The sequence below is a fragment of the Molossus molossus genome, unplaced genomic scaffold, assembly GCF_014108415.1.
Source record: "Molossus molossus isolate mMolMol1 unplaced genomic scaffold, mMolMol1.p scaffold_m16_p_16, whole genome shotgun sequence".
In the NCBI taxonomy this organism is placed as follows: domain Eukaryota; kingdom Metazoa; phylum Chordata; class Mammalia; order Chiroptera; family Molossidae; genus Molossus; species Molossus molossus.
Window position 1 is genome coordinate 25,167,187 of NW_023425351.1, and position 20,673 is coordinate 25,187,859.

Below are 20,673 nucleotides of genomic sequence, written 5' to 3' on the forward strand. Positions count from 1 at the left end.
GAACACATGAGCTTTTTCTTTGTTTGTATAATTCAGGTCAGAAAAAAAAAAAAAAAAGCATGAAATGTTCTTTAGTTATAGCTTTTTTTCCTGGAAGGTAAATTTTTTTATTTACTGCATCAGGCTTGCCTCATGAATATTCAGCTGTTGACAGAGCTGCAAGCCAATATCCATGGAAATGAACTCATTAATAGGATTTTGCTGGTTCCTATTTGATTTATAAAGTATGTAGAAGTATTTATATTTCATATTTTTTTCTTCTCAGCTTTTGAAACATAATAGGATTGTCAGTAATAATTGTTACCCAAGATTTACAGTTGAGTTTATTGATTTTTCCTCATATTTTTTGAACATATAAGCAAATGCTTTCAGATATTTGACTTCGTGCAGATTGTTGATATACTTTTTACAAAGAACATTGTGAATAAAAGTTATTAATGGCTTAAAACCTGTTTTAAAATATTGTATGTATTTATACAGACACAATACTTATTTCTCTTATTAATGCATTTATTATAAATTAGTGTGTGGATGTTGTAAAAAAAGAATGATCCTCCTTCTTGAAGGTCTTTCTTTGGAGATGAAGTATGAGGTTATTTAATGAAAATAGCATTTGCAAGTATATTTGGTGACGTCAAATAAAATGGAAAAATAATAATAACAAACAGTTATACATTGGTCCTTGATATACCAGTTGCTTTACATATATTAATTTTAATCATTAGAGCAAGTCATAATACTTTCATTGGACAAATATGGAGACTCTGTCTCAGAGAGGTGATAACTTGTGAGTTGTCACAAGTCTAGTATTGGCAGAGTTGGGATTTGAACCCAGGCGACCAGCTCCAGAATTCAAGTTCTTAACCACTTCACATTCTTGTCTTCTTTTATATTTTGGCAAAGTCTGTAAACTCGACTGCCTATTGTCTCAACACCTGTGCACCCTTTCCTCCCTTGTTTGAAGTACCACCTTCTGAAATACTAAATTCCCTTCTAATCAGGATGTTTTCTGGACTCTCGTTCATTCCATTAACCTATTTATCTATATCAGCCCAACACGAACTGTTTTCATTACTGCACATTAACTCTTTTAGGAATAGAGTTCAAATAGAGTGGAACAGGAAAGGCCCCGGAGCTGCAGGCAGGGGTTGGATGGTACAGTGACTGGGCATGAGAAGAGGGGGCCGGGGATATGGTGAGTGAGGAGGGCAGTCTGTTTTAAGGGTAAGAGTGGACAGGTTCAGGAGTCAGGTTGTAAAGGAAAGGCAAAGTAGATACATAAATTTCAGAATAAAACTTTTTTTAAAATATTAGTTGAAACAAATGTGTATCATGGAGCAAATTTGAAAATCTCCTGTTCTGTACCTCTGAGAGTTGCACAGTGGGAAAAATGTGTGAAAGCAAAGAGGGCCATGGATGCCAGGCAGAGCGAGTCCGCGAGCCGGAATCCTCAGCTCACTTCTCTGGGTTGTTTTCGAGCTTTGAACGCCTTCCTCCCCCCCTGCTTGCATTTCCGTTTCATGGGAACTGGATTCTCGAGTAACGACTTAAACAGGAATGGTGTTCTGCATGTTGAATTCGGGAAATGACCAGTTTCCTGTGCCAGAGAAAAATTTGTGCTTGAGAATATTATCTATATTATGTGCTTTGTACTTCCCACTTAGCCTTCTCGTGCATTGTGCTGTGTTTTTTACGTTATCTGATATCAATGTAAATTCCTGAGCAGCACAATATGAAGTATTATATTAGAGACACAATAGCCTACTGGCATCTCTGTATAAATATTTGTATAACATTAAAATACAGCGACTTACCGGACATCTTATTAAGAAAAAGTTTCATAAGCATGTTCGTGTAAGCTCGTGAACTGCCTTTTAGAAATCAATTTTATTCCATTATTGGTCACTGACACCGTGAAACATACTTTTATCTGAAATGCCACCGGAAATTATAGGATATTTGAAATATTTTTATATTTCTATTATTCTGAACTTAATTGAAAACATTATTTTCTTCTGCTACTAAGCTCTTTTACAAATATCACGATTTTTCATACATAAGGAATAGAGTTTAAGTTTTGCCTCCTATATATACACACACATATATAAGTGTATATGTGTGTGTATTTAAATAAACATAGTAGATTTATTTCCCCACAAAAGCTGTGAATTATTTGTTTTGAAAAAAAGGAATTTTTCAGAAGTTAGTTTGTTCGATTGTTCACTGTTAATAGAGGAGCAGAAGGGGATAGGTGGGCACCTTACCCTTTAGTTCTTTCTTGCTGGTATTAGTAATAATTATAATCACAGTAGGGATAGTAGAACTACGTCTGAGGATGTAGCAGTAACAGCAGAAATATCAGCTAACATAAATCTGGTCCTGAGTGTGCACTAGTGACACTCTCGTAATGAACCCGGTTACTGAGAACAGGAAAGGAGCGAAGGGAAAGCAGATGATGCAGGCATGCCATTTGTGCAGCTTTGCAGGAGGCTGCGGTTTAACACTCTCCAGGTCTGTTCTCTGCAGGTCCTGGGGGAAGGGACTGGACAAAGAAGAATAGATGCATGCCCAGTAAAGTCTGGGTGATGTAGGGAAGGTATTTGCCTGTCAGTCACACCTGGGAACAGGTCATTGGCCAGGCATGGCCACTGCAAGCATGGGAAGGTTTAAGATACTTAAGCTCCTAAATAAAGGAGTTCTCTCTCTTGTCTCTTGGCATGTTGTGCTTGACTCCTGGCTTGCGGGACTTACATGCTCCTGCATTCAATGGGCTGACAGACTGCAACTAGCCAAATGCTATACCAGATCCAACTCCCCCATGGCATGGAAACTCTGGACACTGGCTTTGCTTTGAGCTCTGCTCAGTCCCCAGCTGCATATTTTCCAGGACTGGATGAAGAGAAACGAGACATTGGAAATGCAGGGATATAATTACATGCAAAGAAAGATCACTGATCCTCCTATGGGAGTGTCAGAAAATTATTTTTCTTAAGATATTGTAAGGACCCAACCCTGAGCTCCCGGTGGGGAAAGGGATCCCCACTCCCACTGGTGGATATTCCACTTTCACCAGTAATACTAGCACTGTACAAGGTGCCATCAAAAATTACCTCTGTGTGATTCTCTCCACCTCTCTGTGAGACAGCTATTATTATTATTATTATTATTAACCTGATTAATGAACAAGAAAGCTGAGGCTTTGAGCCATGGGCTTCATACATGCTTATTACAGGGCTGAACTCCACCCTTGTGAGACGTCCTGTGTCTATACAGCTATGTGGGTGGGTGTTTCTAGGCATGTTGGGGAGGCATAATTTTGATAGATTTCAAAACAGCCGACTACCAACATTGGGTACTTCCTAATCTTACTTACTTCATTTAGTTGATTTCTCCCTAGAATTTGGTGTATCCCTGATCATTCAGAAAGAGACTCCAGTCATCCTAAACAGTACAAGGGACACAAGATCATCATGAAGCAAATGATACTTGGAATATATAAGCCAAGAAAAGTTTATTGTAAAAAAGTCATTTTATTAAAAGAAATATTCAAGAGTTTAAAATGAAGGCTGTAGAGTTGTTTCAGTGTTTGAATACATGGCTTTCCAGAGTTGTCTTCTAAGCATTAACATCTGACTTAATTTTGAATTTCTTGAGAAACAAAAATTTAAGTAAATAGGCACCAATTTTCTTAATTTCTTTAACATTTTTACTCTCTTCCATTCTTGGGAGTACTTTTTCACTCAAACACGTTAAGATCAAATGCCATTTTAAAACTTGGAATTCTGGATGATCAGTATTAGAAATTTGTAAGCGCTGAAAGGGCCTAGGCAAAACCTCAGGGTTATGGTAGACATTGAAATGGATACAGAGATATCTAAGTCACAAAAATGAATGAAGTGGACTCTGTGTGGTAACACTAGTGTGAGAATGAGTAATTAACATTCAGTTTTGGTGTAGGGGTAATAAGGAACAGTGGTGACTGTAGCAAAGTGAGCAGAACATGGGCCTCTTTGCTTCCGCCTATTGTTACCAGGCAGAAATGTGGGCCCTGTGTTGATTTTTTCCCTAGTGTTGGAAGAGAAACTATAAATATTGACTTTTGTGTGCGTGCTATCATTTCTTTCAACGGTAGTAAGTTAATCGATGTTTTAGCCACATTGTGCTCTTGACCTATGCTTTAGATCTATTCATTGCCTTAGGCCAGTGGAAATTATCCAAGAAAGATAGTTACAATAGCCCTATTCTTATAGGTTGATTTGTGAGATGAATTTGTGGAAATTGAAATTGCAAAAAAATTAAAAAAGTGTTAAAAACGTAACAAAACACAAAAACAAAAAATTTACTTAAGACACCTTCAGAAAAGTTTGCATTTATTGTAGCATTTTATTGTGATCATGTCAATACATTTCTGAATTTTCACTTTTGATAATTTTATGACAACCGTAATTTCATTGACAATGGTTCTGATTTCTCTTTCACCTGCTGTCCAGTTTCACTCTTGACTTTCTAACCACCTGTGAAACATCTTTAAAACCCTGTGCCTTTTACGTGGCTACTGCACTGATCACATGCTGAAGATGAATTCTTTCTACTGAAATCTGAAGAACATGGCTCTGTCATGCTGGCTTTTGGCATATTGAGGCCAAGTGGAAGATACTAAATAATGTTTTAATTATCAGCACATCCTAGAAAAGTTTCATTCAAGAGAGTTTAAAAAATCTGGGTGGTATAAAGAAAAATCATCTTCACCTAGGCTCCCAGTTGTAGTGATGTTCACTCTGATTTAACAGTTGTTCTGAAAAAGAGTAAAACATATTTTGCTGGGAAATTAAGCAGATGTTAAAGTCTCTTATTAACTGAGACACAACAAATCCTTTGGTTCTGAATAATAAGAAAACATCAGCAATCAAAGGGCTTTCCCTGGGGACTTTGATGTACGGTTTAGGTGTCCCTGTGATGTCTTTGGGCATCTAACTGAGTAATCCAGGTGTGGTATATAGTTCTCAATGGTTGGTAGAGCTATAGGTGTCCATGAAGGTGAGTCTTAAATGATACTCAACTACTAGCAAATGATGTATTGTTCTATACGTTTTTGGAGTTTAGCATGGACAGAATGTTGTTATGGCTGTCTAGGGACAAACTAATACCTGTTCCAAAGGATGCTGCCCATATTCTGAAGTAGCTTGCAGTCTGGTGGAGGACAGATGCACAAAGTAACAGTATTTTGTAATTGTTGCTTATTGTAACAACATGTAAATTTAAACATAAATTCCCCTTAGTTATAATTTTCACAAAATTGTGTTTGACTTTTTATTCATAATCTAACACATCTATTGAAACAAGGAGAGTATATAGAGAGATAATGGACGAGGAAAAGCTCAGCTGGACATGAGACATCACTCATTTTTATAATGTAGCCCAGAGCCTTTCACCTCAAGTTAATGAATTTACTTGGCATTGGTATCGGTATTTTGGGACTTACATGCCAGTGGTGTGCAGCTGAGGGGGTGGGGTGGGCATGTGGCCATCTATGGAGACATTTTTGGTTGTCACAACTGGGGGAGGTGGTTGCTGCTGGCAGTCTGTAGGGGGAACTGTTAAATCTCCTAAATGTATAGGCCATGCCCCACAACCAAGACTGATCTAGTCCCCTATGCTAATAGTGCCAGGGTTGAGAAATTCTGGAATCTGGGGATAGAAAAGAGAAAGATTGTATGATATCCTTATATTCCAAGTGGCTGACTATTTGGATTTGAGGGAAGACATTTAGGAACATAATATACTATTTGGGCATATTTGGGAAGGTAATATACTAGAAAAATTAAGACTACACAGTCTGGTGGCCTTTAGACACAAAAGTCTAGTGAAAAAAAAATTCTCCACTCATGCCACTGAAGTTTATTGAGAGCTCACAAAGTGCTAGGCAGTACTGTAGGTGCTGGGGATACCCCAGTGAACAAGAGACAGACTCTGTCTCTATGGAGCTCCTGTCCCAGTGTGGGAGACTAGTAAACAGACAAATACTTACCATGGGACATGGAGGAGTGGGCAGCGCCATGGGGTAAATGAACAGAGTAATGTGATAGTTAGGACTGATAGGGGTTGGAGAAAGGACATGTCATGCTGGATGGTCATGAGAGACCCCATAGGAGGTAGCAAACATGCTGAAAACTGAGTGGCAGCAGGAAACAGCCAGAAAAGTCTTGTAGGTAGAGGAAGTAGGTGGTGAAAAGGTGCCAATGTGGAAGTCAGCACTGCATGTTTGGGGAGGAGCAGGAAGGCTGTGGTTGGGCTGTGGTCCAGAATGGGAAACGGTATGACTACAAAAGAGGGTGGAGGAAGGAAGAGGCTAGAAGTCACTAATGGGACCTGAAGATCTAGGCCAGGACCTTCAGTGTAAGATAATTATACAAATATCTATAGTTCTAAGAATAATAAATAGCCAGATAATAATTATTATTCTCAGGAAATTTTAATTTTCAACTTGACTTCCCAGTGCTACTCTGGATTCTTCTCTTACGGGTCCCACTTCTGACAATGTCTATATAAACAATGCAAGTTTGTTTATTTATTACATTTCTAAGTTAAGACTAGAAACATAAAAATGTTTCCAACCCAAATAAAACTATGGTTAAACTTAAAAAAAAGTATCATGGTTTGTAATTTCCCTGTGTTTCTAATTTTCCTTAGTTCCCTAGTCAAATGAGTCTGAAGTGCTTGGCTGTAAAAATAAAGTGGAAGACGACTTGCTTCCTTATCTTCGGAGGTGACTGGGAGTTGTAGAGGGAGGTTACAGCATCCTCTCCCATTGTTGGTCTCATGCATGGAGTGGGAGCTGACAGGAATAGAGTGAAGGAAACACAGTCGAGGAAGGAAAGAGAACAGGTGGCTTTGGCTGGTGTGAAAAGTGATGCTATAAATGTAACAAGAGAAAGATCGAGTTTAATTAAATAACAGAATTAAGTGGTATAGATTTACGGTGATGAATTTTGGGTCCCAGATATCTTGGAAAGCCTGGGAATTATTGCAAGGTATTATATGAGTTTTCAAATGTGTGTAGGTAGATACCTTTTTATTATTGTGGTAAATTTATTGCTCAGTTTTAACACCTACTATCTAATATACCAAGTATGTTTATTGCATATTATGTGTCTCCTCCCAATAGTATATAAGCAGGGATTTTTGACTATTTTGTTTATTAATAGATTCTATATGCCTAAAACAGTAGTTCTCAAAGTGTGGTTTGCAGACATTTGGAGTTTTGTGAAATCCTTTCAGGAGATTTGTAAGGTTAAAACTACTTTTATGGTAGACTGAAACTTATTTGCTTTTTTTTTTTTTTTTCCAGTGTTGACAGTTGCACTGATGGAGCAAAAGCAAATGTGTGTAAAACTGTTGATGCTTTAGTGTGAATTGGGTCACAGAACCAAACTGTACTAATGGTCACTGTGTGCTTCACTGTCACCCACTCATGGTGGGCGAAGGTAGAATGGCAGTTTTACTAGACTGTCGATCCACAGAGGGAAGGGGGTGGTGGGAAGAGATAAACCAAAGAGCTTACGTGTATATGTGTATAACCAATGGACACAGACAATAGTGTAGCAAAGGCAGGGGGTGGCCCAGGAGAGGGGAGGAGGGGGGGTCAATGGGAAAAAAAGGGGGAATATCTGTAATACTTTCAGCAATAAAGATAAATTTTAAAAATTCTTGATAAAGCTGTAAAAATTATTAATTTTGTTAAATCTTGACTCTTGAACATGTCTTTTAAATATTCTATGTGATGAAATGGGAAGTAGACCTAAGCACTTCTGCATATTCGAGTATTATGGTTGTCTCCAGGGAAAGAATTTGTGTGATTGTTTGAGTTGCTATGGAGCACCATATTTACTTGAAGTAACAACTGTGAGGCAAACTGTGGTTTCAGTATCAAGACATTGAGGTATTTGGCAGGTATTCTCTCAAAAGACAATGAGGTGAGCCTGTCACTTCAAGGAAAACAACTGAATATACTTGTTAATGGTGATAAATTCAGGATTGCAAGTGAATTTAGAGTTTTGGGGAATTTATATATATGACTGTGAGCTTGACGATTTCCTAATAAAGACATTCCTAATGAGTTGGATATTGATATTAACTAATGAGATGTAGTTTTTAAATAATATATAATAGACTCTGTTCATATTTTAAAAATTTGCATAAGTCTTAGTTAATCAATGTTAAAAAATATATAAAATCACACATGGATAAAAGATCCCTTCAAACTGCAAGATAGGTCAATGGGTTTTAATGGAACAGAGTATGAAAATTCACTGATATGGTTTCAGATTCCACATAATTACTGACCTCAAGAAACTACCACTTATTTAGTTTTGCTGTTGTATTAAAGAAGAATATCTACAAATATCTGAAAATATTAATGAACACATTTCTCTCTTTTCCAACTATATATTAGAGATATGTTTCCAAACAACATATCACAACAAATTGAAGCATTTATGAGAAGTTAGCGATTTTCTATTAACCTAGACGTGAAAGAAATTTGCAATTATATGAAACAGTACTACACTTCTCATTAAATTATTTTGGAAAAGGATAGCTATTTTTCTTAAGAATATGCTATGTATGGTTAACATGTAATGGGTTTATTGTTGATTTTCAATACATTTAGAAATAATCTATTGGATAACATATTAAAATTTTTCTTAGGTTTAATTTTTAGTGTTTTAAACATCGATAGAGATATTGGATAACAAATATTAAAATTTTTCTTAGGTTTAATTTTTAGTGTTTTAAACATCGATAGAGATGACATACATAAATAAAAGCTCTTTGTGGCTCTCCATAATTTTTAAGAGTATAAAGTAGTCCTGAGACTAAAACATTTAAGAACCCCTGCCAAGAACAGTGTCTGGCACACCACAGAAACATTGTTGACTTTTTTTTCTAATAGTTCTCATTTTTTTCCTAATATAATTTTTTCCTTTCTATTCCATTGGGAATTGTTCTGGTCAAAATCACCAGTGATGGACCGCCTCTGTATTGTCAAGCCATGTATCTGTTTATATGTTACTTGATTTCTCCGCACTGTCAAAGCAGTTGACCTCGCCCTCGTTCTGAAAACCCTCTCTGCTGTTCGCTTTTGCGATTTTTGTGATACCACATTCTCCTGGGTTTTCTCCTACCTTATGGCTTCTTTGGTTTCTCTTCTTCTGCTTGATCTAAATGTTGGAGTGCCCCAAGGTTCTGTCCTGGAACCTGCTGCCTTCTCCATTGCTATTCTCTCTCCAATGCACTGGGGCCAGCTGTCTCTTCTCTCCGTGTGCACTTTCCCTGTGTTATGTCTTTGGGCCGGGGACCCTCAACTCTACCTTCAGCTCTGCTTTCTCCTCAGAACCTCAGGTTGATACAGTCAACTCCCTACTTGAGATTTCCACGTTGGTGTCCAATAGGCATCTCAAACTCAACACTGGCAGAACACACTCACACACTAATTCTCTCACCCCAAACTTACTGTTTCTTCAGACTTCTCCATTCCAATAAAATAGTACCACCATCAACCAGGTGTTTAAGACACACTCAAATGACAAGTCTTGTTCATTTATTAGGACTTTGCTTTTCATTCAGGAAGACAAAACAGAATACCTTATCTTCTAAAGAATTTTGATGTGATAATATTGTTTTAAGTTCAAGAGGTAAAAGTAAAATATTTACTTTTATTTTTTTCACTTAATTTCATGAAATGAGTATACTGTTTCCTGCAATTGTGTGGCCTTCCCTTAAATTTTCCCCTTTATATTTAAAAATTACCTATCTCTATACATTTGAAATCGCCACATTTTTAAGATCACAAGTTGTTGCTATGATCATTCTGAATGTAGAATATTTATAGAAGTAATAAGGTTTACTGCCTATAAAATTCAGATTGGCATCAAGTATAGGCAAGAATTAAACGTATAGGCTTAAAATCTGTGGGCCTTTTGAGAGATCTGTGTGTACCTGACAAAGGAAAAGGGTGGAAAGGACAAAACTAAGTTGAGAGACATCATTGAGTACACTGAACCTAGGAATCAGCAGGTGTATTCTGAGAGTAAGGCTCATCATGGACATTACCTTTGAGCTATCAGTGGCCCAGTGGGCAGACCAGGGGAAAGGGTGCTGCTGTCATCTCTCTGCTGTATCTTAATGAGTTTTCCTCCTTCTTTTGATTTCTTGGTAGCAAATTTGTGACACTTTTTGCTTCCTTAATCTTTAATTAATACATAACATTGGATATATTTTACCAAATACGTGATAAGAGGAAAACGATATGTGGAGCAAGTTCTGTTCTCGGGGCAGGAAAAAGGCAGCCATGTCTGGAGTGACACTAGGAATACATTGTACAGACTCAGGTTAAGGGGGTGCTGGTGAGTGAGTGCATGTGATACACCTGCCAGCTGAAAGGTTCCTGGAGGGCACCTGTGAGCGTCATTTCTCCAAAGGTGACAGTCCCTCTCAGCTTGCTTACCTGTCTCTTGGTCTCCCCAGCCTTCAGAGAGTATTAAGAACTGTTTACTCCCAGATTGTGATTTTCATTATTGGAAGCCTGGGTCCTCCAGTGGGTGTTAGTAATCCCAAGTGGCTGAATGAGAGGGTGTTGTACATAGAGGGAGTTTGACAGCTGCAAGTCAAGGTAAAATAAATGAACCCATTTATTTATTTTTTAATGCAGACTCACTTATTTGTTTCTCAAAGTCTATTTTTTCAGACTTTGGAAGAATTAACCCAAAAGAATGGTCATCAAAATATGGTCTGTAGACCAATTGCATCAGAATGCAGATTTGTATTCTAGGGAGCTTGCTCAAAATGCAGATTTCTGGGTCCTGAACTAATCTGCTGAAGCAGACCCGGGGATAAGCCAGGGAATTTACATTTGGAAGAAATTTTCCAAGTCTTAAAACACACTAAAAAGTTTGAAAACTGCCCTGGCCAGTTTGGCTCAGTGGTTGGAGCATCGGCCTGGGGACCAGAGAGTCCTGGGTTCGGTTCCCGCTAGGGGCACATACCAAAAAAACAACAACACCAAAAAAAAAAAAAAAAAAAACACAAAAAAAAAAAGTTTGAACACCAGTGGCATCAAAAGCTATTTTCCAGTACTTATTTTCAATATATTTGAATCAAAACGAAGATGATCTAATTGTGATGAAATTCTAGACCAGTGAGGATGACTGAATGCAGAGCTAAATAGCATATGAACTCCCTGATTTTATGACTTAGGGTATTAATGCTTTCTTGATTGATATAAGAAAGACTGAATGCCCCAATCACCAAAGTTTGAAAGAACTCTCTAGATACTGGTTGTTAAAGGATGATTCTGAACACATGTTATGTATCTGTAACTTCAAGAGGGAAGACCTACACATTTTGTAAAAAAAAAAATGTCAACCAGTTTTTATAAGTTTGCACTTTCAACAAACTATCTAAAATCTGCCTGTGTAAAATGAGGCTCTTGGGAAAAATAAACACTGGGTCAGAAATGCTAGTAGGTCCCAGGTCTTCTTTCCTATACAGTTAAGCAGAAAGTTCCATGTTGTCACAGAGGATGAGAAAGATAAAATGTCAGATAAAGAAATTGTTTACTTTATTAGTTAGTATTTCCCCTTCTACCTCATATTTTGAATCATTTTTACCACCTCCTTACTTTAATTTATTGGTTTCAGGATGTGACTGAGTTCAGTTTATGAAGACAAGGTTTATAAGTCTAGACTCGAAGTTTAAGCTTGGCTAGCGCGAGAGGTTACCTGTTTACTGTGTGGTCAATATTGAAATGTAAACCAGGCAACTAAACCACCCATGTTATTTTAAGACTAAATGGAAAAGTCTAAAGAACATTTTTTGGTATGAGTATGTGGAAAAATATTCAAGAAAAACAAAACTAAAATTAAACAGACTAATACTGATTAAATGGACACTTAAAGTCAGGAAATTCAAAACCGCTGTTTCCATTGCCAGCTAAATGCAAATTTAGAAAATAGTTCAAAAAATTGTATCACCATTTTTAAATCAAAATATTAAGGTAACATCTAATATGTTCTGTTTCAGTTTATTGAATTCAGCTGAATTATTTTGTTCTATTGAAGCTATTAGTACTGATGTAGCTTTGTAGGTATAGAAAACAAAACAGGAATTGGTTGACTCAGGAATAAAAGTGGTGCTGAACCTTATGTTAGGAGTAAGAGCTTATGGCTCTTTTGTTTCTTTCAAAAAGTTAAAAATTTTTTTTATATGTAGAGAGATTGGCTGCCTCCTGCACGTCCCTCACTGGGGATCGAGCCTGCAACCTGGACATGTGTCCTGACTGGGAATCGAACTGGGAACTCAGTCCATGGGCCGATGTTCAATCCACAGAGCCACACCAGCTGGGCTCAAATAGTTTTGTTTTTATTTTTACAAAAGTTATAACATGCTCACAGTCAAGTATTCAGAAAATTAGGAAGTATACTTTCCTACTACCTGGAGGTAACCACTGTTTGTGTTTTGGTATATACTACATATTTTTTCTCAGGATGCACACATACTGACATTGCACATGAATATATAAGTATATATGCTTGTATGCATATGTATATATGTATGTGTGACCATGTAATGAGACAACTGTTTTATACACACACACACACACACTTTTATAGTATTCCATTTATGATTATACTTTTGCAGTGTATTCTAAAATTTTAATGTATGAAAATATATTAAATGATTCCCTTTTTGACAGCCATTTATGTTATTTCCAATGTTTCTACTTTTGTCAACGAGACAGTGAAACCTCTTGTCTGAATATTTTCTTAGGATTAATTTCTGGAGTTAACTTTGTGAGTTAAAGGGAATGCCCATCTAAAAACTTAAGATATGTTGTCAAGCTGTTCTCAGAAATGTTGTGCCACTTTATACTCTTACTAGCAATGTCTTGGGGGTGATACTTTTGGAACATCATGACCAATCCTGGTGAGCTAGAAATAGGATTCTTATCTTAATTTTTTGATACAATGTCCAGATATTCCCTAGAGCTTCTGCATGCCCTGGGGAGTTGGTGCCCTGTTCAGTTATACCCTGACTTCGCAGGTAGTGGTGGAGTCCGTAAGACAGACAAGAGAAAGAATGGTCTCACCTGGGCATTAGATAGTTAAAGGACAGTGTCTTGAGGACACATTACCTTTACTGGATGGAAAGTATCTTCTAAACTTTCTCTTTTGAGGCTCAGTATAAATAACTCATTCTACTTTTTTTTTTCTTTGCAAAAATAATAGCTTATTTAGCCATGGGTCATAGCTTAATGACCATCAAGAAGAGTCCAGATTTTTTAAATGCCAGTGAATTTACTTTTCCACCACAGGGATATGCAGAACCCGGAGCTGATCTCAGAAATATAAATCCTGGCTTCCTAAAACTTGGGGGAGAGAGGATAATGGGGAAGGGACATCATTCCATTTCTTCTTGAAGAGTCATTTTCTCTTTCTCTCCCTCCCTTCCTCAATGTCTCTCAGTTCTAAAAGGGTTAATTCAGAACTTATGGCCCTTTTGTTTTTCACTAGAAATTCCATTTGTTTTTTTCATTAGACTTTGGTCTTTTGTGCTTCACAAGACTTAGAAGTTTAGGAAACATCTGACTCTAAATGTTTACCTCCAAACTTTGAGACTTCAGGGGATACATTTAATTCATATATACAGGATCTCTATGGCCCTGACCCAAAACTACAAGGGAAATATAATTCCCAGGTAGGAGCAACAGTGAACAAGGAATCCCCTTTTATAATAAACGTATCATATTCAACAATTATTGGACTTTTTAAACTTTGGTTTCTGTAAAAAAATGTTAAGTTTGATCAACACAGTTATTTTATTAACCTGATGTTACCTTTATACCATCTCTTCTTGTTCTGTGCAGGCATTCTTACACCGAATGAACCAGTGTGCAGCATCAAAAGTTGACAAAAATGTCACAGAGGAAACAGTGAAGGTGAGGAGGGACAGCCAGCCCTCGGCCCCAACACGAGGTGCCCCGGACGAGATCTCAGCTGGGGGGTGTTTCTTCAGGGCTCCTCTCTCTCTCTTCATCCCAGCCTCAGTTCTTGTGACATCCCCTGGTGTGGGTGATCGTTAGAAAAAGAAAAACCAGAGTTTGGGAAAAGAAACAGGGATTAAGAGGATGGAGTAGAAGTAGAGTACATAGTAGAGACGTTTTTTGCCAAGGCCTTGAGAAAGTTCAAAAAGAAAAAGAAAAACCCAAGACCAGGAACCTTAGTGTCTGTGAGGGAGGAGCTGAGCTACTGGAGGGGTGGCTAGAGGTGCTTCAGGACCATGGGACGTGGGCAGAGGCGGCTCCCAGTCTCTAATCACAGAGAACAAACGATTTGGATGGTCCGCTGGTGCAGAAAAGCAAGTCCGCGTAATATCTGCAATGCGGAAAGAAATGTCTAAGCATTTCCTTTTGGACCGTAGGGGAGGATAATTTAGAAGAGCTTTGGGAACAAAAGCAGGATGGCAAATGAAAATGAATTGTGGTATTTATTATTACTCATTTACCTTGTGTAAATCATTATTGATATTTATTTTTGATGCTAATTTGTTTTACTTTACTGAAAATAAAAAAAATTTCCAAGGATTTTATTGGCTCTCCTTACTCTATTTCCCCATAAGTTAAATACTAACATTCAAATTCTCTAACTATGGGAGTATTTTAGTTTGTGTGCTTTTGGTTGCAAAAGACTTGTATTTCTCCAACTGACTTGAAGACACTTTGGCTCTCTGGACAGAAGAGAGAGCTCAGGACTCGAGACTCAGGGAGCTTAGTAAGATTGCCAGGCTCTCTCTAGCTCTTCCCTCTGCCATCCAGGTTGTCAGCTCTGCCCTTGGACTGGCTCCTCCCACAGCTGCAAAAAGACGAAGCACCTTTCCAGAGGTGGCAAAGGGCTGTCCATTCCAGGGTACCCTTCTTGGGATTAAAAAGCCTGCCATCCAATCTGCCTGCACTGTTCTACCTGCAGCCCAATCGTGTTAATGGGGTGGGGCCCATGCTTGGATTCAGCCACTCAGGCTTCCCCTGAAAGCCAGGAATAGGTTCCTGGTTCCCAAAGCTGTGTGGGAGGAGAGAGGATGTCCAGATAAAATTGGTACTGTGCCCGCTGGGTGGGAGGAAGGAATGGATGTGGGATGGATAGCTTTCCACTGAAGTTTTCAGCTTGGACAAGAATACTATACTTGCCCTGGCCAGTTTGGCTCAGCGGTTAGAGCGTTGGCCTGCGGTCCAGAGGGACCGTGGTTCGGTTCCCGCTAAGGGCACGTACCTTGGTGGCAGTTTGTCCCCAGCCCTGGTTGGGTCAGGGCTGTGCAGGAGGCAGCCACTCGATGTGTCCCTTTCACGTTGATGTTTCTCTCTCTCTCTCTCTCTTCCTCTCTCTCCCTCCCACTCCACTCTCTCTGAAAATGGAAAAATGTCCTCGGATGAGGATTAAAAAATAATAATAATAATACTATACTTGCATAGACTATTTTTTTAAAACTCGCTTCACTACTACACTTACTCACATATTTATTTATTTACAGATTCTGTTCTCAAACATTGAAGATATCCTTGCAGTACATAAGGAATTCTTAAAAGTGGTGGAAGAATGCTTACATCCTGAACCTAATCCTCTGCAAGAAGTGGGAACCTGCTTCCTTCACTTTGTAGGATACATTTCTGTTTATTTTAAAAACTCTTTCCCTTTACATGTTAAGGTTTAGCTTTTGGCCTGGTAGGATGTGGGAATTCAGCATTAGAAGTAAAATCTGACACCAAAAGTTTGGGGTCTTTTAAGGCCAATGAAATCTCCTATTTGGAGCCAGAAAAGGGGAGAGGGCCTCACGTCACCCATTTTATTCAGTGAAGAATAAACAGCCTTTTCATTTTCCCAACAAGTTAGTTCTTCGCATCCTCTCTAGCTTTGAATTCTAATGAATATTCAGGCTGTTCATAATGAATGGATTTTATGTTTCTCTCAAACATAGAGCATTTCTCTTTTGAAGCATAAAAGTCTTACTCTTTTAATGGCATGTGGAGCCTTTGATCAGTCAGAATGTTCCCTTATTAATCAACTGGTGACAAACCTGGAGGTGAACAAACCCGGTCACTCTAGGTACACAAACGTCTGTGTCTGAATTCCTCTCAAGGATGGTTTCTCAGAAAGGGGTACTGAGCAGTGCAGAAGGACCAGTCAGGACTCAGCTATTTCAGATTATACCTCATGTTTGTATGATTATTTTTATCTCTTTGGACATGGTAGCTGAAATAATTTATGCAATCGATTTGCAAAGTGGAAAGCCACCTGTAGAGTGTAAATTGTTTTCAGAACTAAACAGCATTTATCTAAAAAAAAGTGTCATTTATACCATTCCACTGGTGCCAATTTTCAGAGTACTAATTTGAATCCATATTTATCAAAATGCTGTACAATTAATGTTCTATTAAAAAATGGGTAAGAGTATTTTATCATTAAAATCAATCTGTTTATTTTTAATTGCTATTTCGTTTTTTATAAAGGTAACTATATGCAGTTTCTTTTTTTGTTCTTTTTACTCATAAAATATTATTTTATTAAATTTATTGATGTGGCACTGATCAGTAAGTAGGGTCATATAGGTTTCAAGTGTAGATTTCTTTGATACATGATCTGTACACTACACTGTGTACCCACCACCCAAAGTCAAAGCATCTTCTGTCACCATGTATTTGGGCCCCTTTACCCCTTACTACCCCCCACCCTATATGTATGTAGTTTCTAAATCTGTATTTCTATATGCAGTGAGCAGTCTCTGTATATGTTATCTTTGTAATTAGAAAATATTCCATAATTATATTAAAGCGAGAGGCTCCTTGGGTGGAGGAAGATGAACGGCTGGAAGCCAGGCATGTTTGTATACTCTTAACCCAGCCTGTTCCCTTTCAGGAGAGAATCCTAGTCTTCAGCCAGTGGGCGGGGTCGCTGTCTCAGTTCCGGGCTGTACACAGGAACCTTCCCCCATGACATCCGTTTCCTCTGTAGCACACTATCAATCCGTCCTCCATGAAGTCAGCTAAACTGTTTCTGACATTGTTGTATTCTGGTTTATACGGTCTCTTGAAATAAATAATTCAATATATTTCCTACTGGCTATATAAAATAGCACTCCATGTTTCTTTCTAACTGGGTGTCTTTAAAATTTTAGGGAACTCACTTTTAAAAATATGTATTTTTATTGATTTTTAGAGAGAGAGGAAAGGAGAGGGAGAGAGAAACATTGATGTGAGACAGAAACATCGATCGGCAGCCTCCTGCACAGCCCCCACTGGGAATCGAGCCCCACAATTTGGGCAATAGCCCTGACTGGGGATCAAACCAGCTACCCTTCTGTGCATGGGATGATGCCCAGCTGAGCCACACCAGCCAGGGCTACACATTCTGTTCTAATATTTGATCAATATATTTTCTGTCTCCCTCTTTGATTGGTACTGCTTTGATAGACATTGATCATAGCCACTTAGAGAAAATCTTACAGATGGAGGAAAACTTAGAGATAATGATGGCAGAAGTTCTTGCTTTTTGAAGGTGTCCCATCTCTAGCATCTGTGAAGGTTGCTTGTTTTGTTTTTACTAGACCACTCTCTGTGACAGCCTAATTGTTAGAAAATCTTTATATTAATCTCGAATCTGCCAATCACTGCCTATCCCTCCTTTGCAGTCCACCTGGTAGTCCTAGTTTTGTGTTTGGGAGTTACATAAATTTGTAAATTCTTTGCACTCCGACAGTTATTGAAATGCAGCTACTATTTCCTTATTTTTTATACTAGCATATATCTTTCTGAAATGACCTCTCATATGCAGTGGCTTCCTGGTCTGAGTCACTTGCTGCTGAATAGTCTCCCACTTGTCAGTGTTCTTCAACACACAGCCCAGCTCGCTGCCTGTGGACTGCAGAGTGCTGTGTCCAGAGTCCGGGATGATCTGGCGGACACTTTCCTTCTACCTAAAATACTTCCTTCCCTCGCCCTGCCTGGGAGCTGTGGATCCATCGCTCTGGACCTTGTTCTGATGTTACTTCCCTTTTAAAGTTGTATCTGAATCCTCTCAGCAAAGCTAGGGGCTCTTCTCTGTACGTTTCTACCACTTGGTTCGTTTCCCTGTTTTGCACACAGCATATATATTGGACTGTAACCAATATGTCTAACTTCTTTCCAAGGCTATTCTTTATGAATCAGGGAAAAGAAATAAAAAAATATATTTATACATACATACAGTATAGCTCTTAAAGCAAAGTAAACATTTCACAGAGTTTGTTCGTTAACATCACACAGGTTAATATTTCAATATGGCTAATAACTTATTCTCACTTGCATTCACAGAAAGACAAGTTTCGTATCTATGATGAATATTGTAGTAACCATGAGAAGGCACAAAAATTGCTTCTTGAACTGAACAAAATTAGAACCATCCGGACATTTCTTTTGGTAAGTATGTATTTCTGTGTTACCATACGCTGCTATCTGATAGGCTGAGGAATAGCCTCAGGGTGGTGTAGAAACCGCTTATGGGGCTGCTCTTTGAACATATCCAGTCTAGGAAGCTTAAGTCCTTTGAGAAATGTAGGGGTGAGAGTTGGGAGAGGCTGCAATGCAGGGACACACTGATAATGCCCTCTCCTGGTGGGTTCTGAATTGTTTGTGGTACCCACAGGTTCCTAGTGAGAGCAGACATTTATACGAGTTCATCATTGCTTTTGTGTCCTTCGCTCCCTAGGGTTTCCTTCACCGCTGGTAAGAACTCTGAATAGGGCAGTAACAAATCATGGTATGGCAGGAAAGAAATGTAAAAATTGGTCTTTCTTCTATATACTTTCCTTATTCAATTTTCGTAGAAAGAGCAAAACTGCATATTTAATTGCTTTAGCATAAGACAAATAAATGTGTATTTTGGCAGTTAGTTGGACGATTTAATTTCCAGTGAGAAGCATACTGTAAGTGTGAACTTCAGTGATACTTAGCACAGTGTGGAGTGGATCGACCATCCCCATGATCCAGTTTTAGAGCATTGTTGTTACCCCCAAGATAGTGCATCCCCACCCCCACCACTAGCTCCAGGCAACCATTGACTTGCTTTCTGTTTCTATAGATTTGCCTTTTTCTGGAGGTTTTATATAAATGAAATCACACCATGTAAACCTTTTAAATCTGGCTTCTTTTACTGAGGCAATGGTTTTAAGTTTCATCTTTGTTGTAGTGTGTATCTATGTTCCACTCATATTTATTGCTGAATAATATTCCACTGAATGGATATATCATTTTTGTTTCTCCATCGCCAGTTATAAACATTGGGGCAACAAGCGACTGATACTGATGGACCTTAATGATACTGCATGTGAAAGGTCCTTTCAGAGAGAGATGTCTGTTAGTGTAGATAAGTCAGGAAATGTTTAGTTTGCGCTATCATGAATAATGCTTTTATGAGCATTTATGTACGAGTCTTTGTGTGGACACATATTTTCATTCTCTGGGGTAGATACTAAGAGTAGAATTGCTAGGTCATAGTAAGTTTATGTTTAACTTATTAAGAAACTACCAAGGTAACTGTGCCATACCTATCAGCAGCATGTGAAGCTCGCAGTTTCTCTGTCTTTGCCAACACATGGCGTTCTCAGTTCCCGTTACCGCCATGCTAGTCGGTGCGTAGTTGTATCTCAAGGTGATTTTTATTTGCATTTCTCTAATGACCAGTGATATTAAGCATGGTTTCATGTGCTTATTAGCCATTCATAGATTCTCTTTGGTGAAATGCTTATTCAAATCTCTTTCTATATTTAAATTGCAATGTTTATCTTATATTGACCTATAACCTTATTTTGGATGCAGTTCCTATATCAGTTATATAATTTGCAAATATTTCCGTCCAGTGTGTGGTTGTCTGTTCATTTTAAAATATTGGTTTTTTTTGAAAATCAAATGTCTTAAATTTTGTTGAAGTCTAATTTATTAAATTGTTTCCATTATGGCCCTGCTTTTGTTGTCGTATTTAAGACATCTCTATTCAGGTCTTGTACTTATTTTGTTCCATTTATTCCTAAATATATTACTCTTTTTGATGTTGTTGTGATTGGAATTGTCTTAATTTCACTTTTGGATTGTTCGATGCTAGTATGTAGAAATTTAACTGACTTTTGTATATTCTCGTATCTGGTGTATTCTAGATTCTTATATCCTGTGATTTACATTTATGTATTGGTTCTAGAATACTTGGAGAATCTTTAGGATATTTTACACGTAAGATCATGAAATTTCACTTCTTCCTCTTCAAGGTGGATGTCTTACTTTTTCATTTTTTCTTGCCTTTTACACGGCTAGAACCAGTACAGTGTTGCATAGAAGTGGTAAGAACAGATACTCCTGCCTTGTTTCTCATCTTTGGGAAAAATCATTCAGCTTTTTGTCATTAAGTATGATGTTGTCTGTAGGTGTTTTTGTAGATGTTCTCTAACAGGTTGAGGAAATGCCATTATATTCATAGTTTGCTGAGAGTCTTTAAGACCTTTTTATCTTTTTTAATATAGGTGTTTAAAGCTATGAGTTTTGCCTTATATATGGCTTTACTTGCATTCCATAAATTTTGACATGTGTTTTCATTTTCATTC

The 20,673-nt window shown here is 38.0% G+C and overlaps 1 protein-coding gene across 1 annotated transcript in view; it reads left to right on the forward strand.

Moving 5' to 3' along the window:
* The window catches only part of PREX2 (phosphatidylinositol-3,4,5-trisphosphate dependent Rac exchange factor 2), a 238,748-nt gene that overhangs the window by 48,151 nt on the left and 169,924 nt on the right, over positions 1-20,673 (forward strand). Inside the window, exons 2-4 of the mRNA XM_036263944.1 lie at positions 13,922-13,993; positions 15,580-15,702; positions 18,395-18,499. Coding sequence (XP_036119837.1) covers positions 13,922-13,993; positions 15,580-15,702; positions 18,395-18,499 — 300 coding nt within the window. The remainder of the gene's footprint in view (positions 1-13,921; positions 13,994-15,579; positions 15,703-18,394; positions 18,500-20,673) is intronic.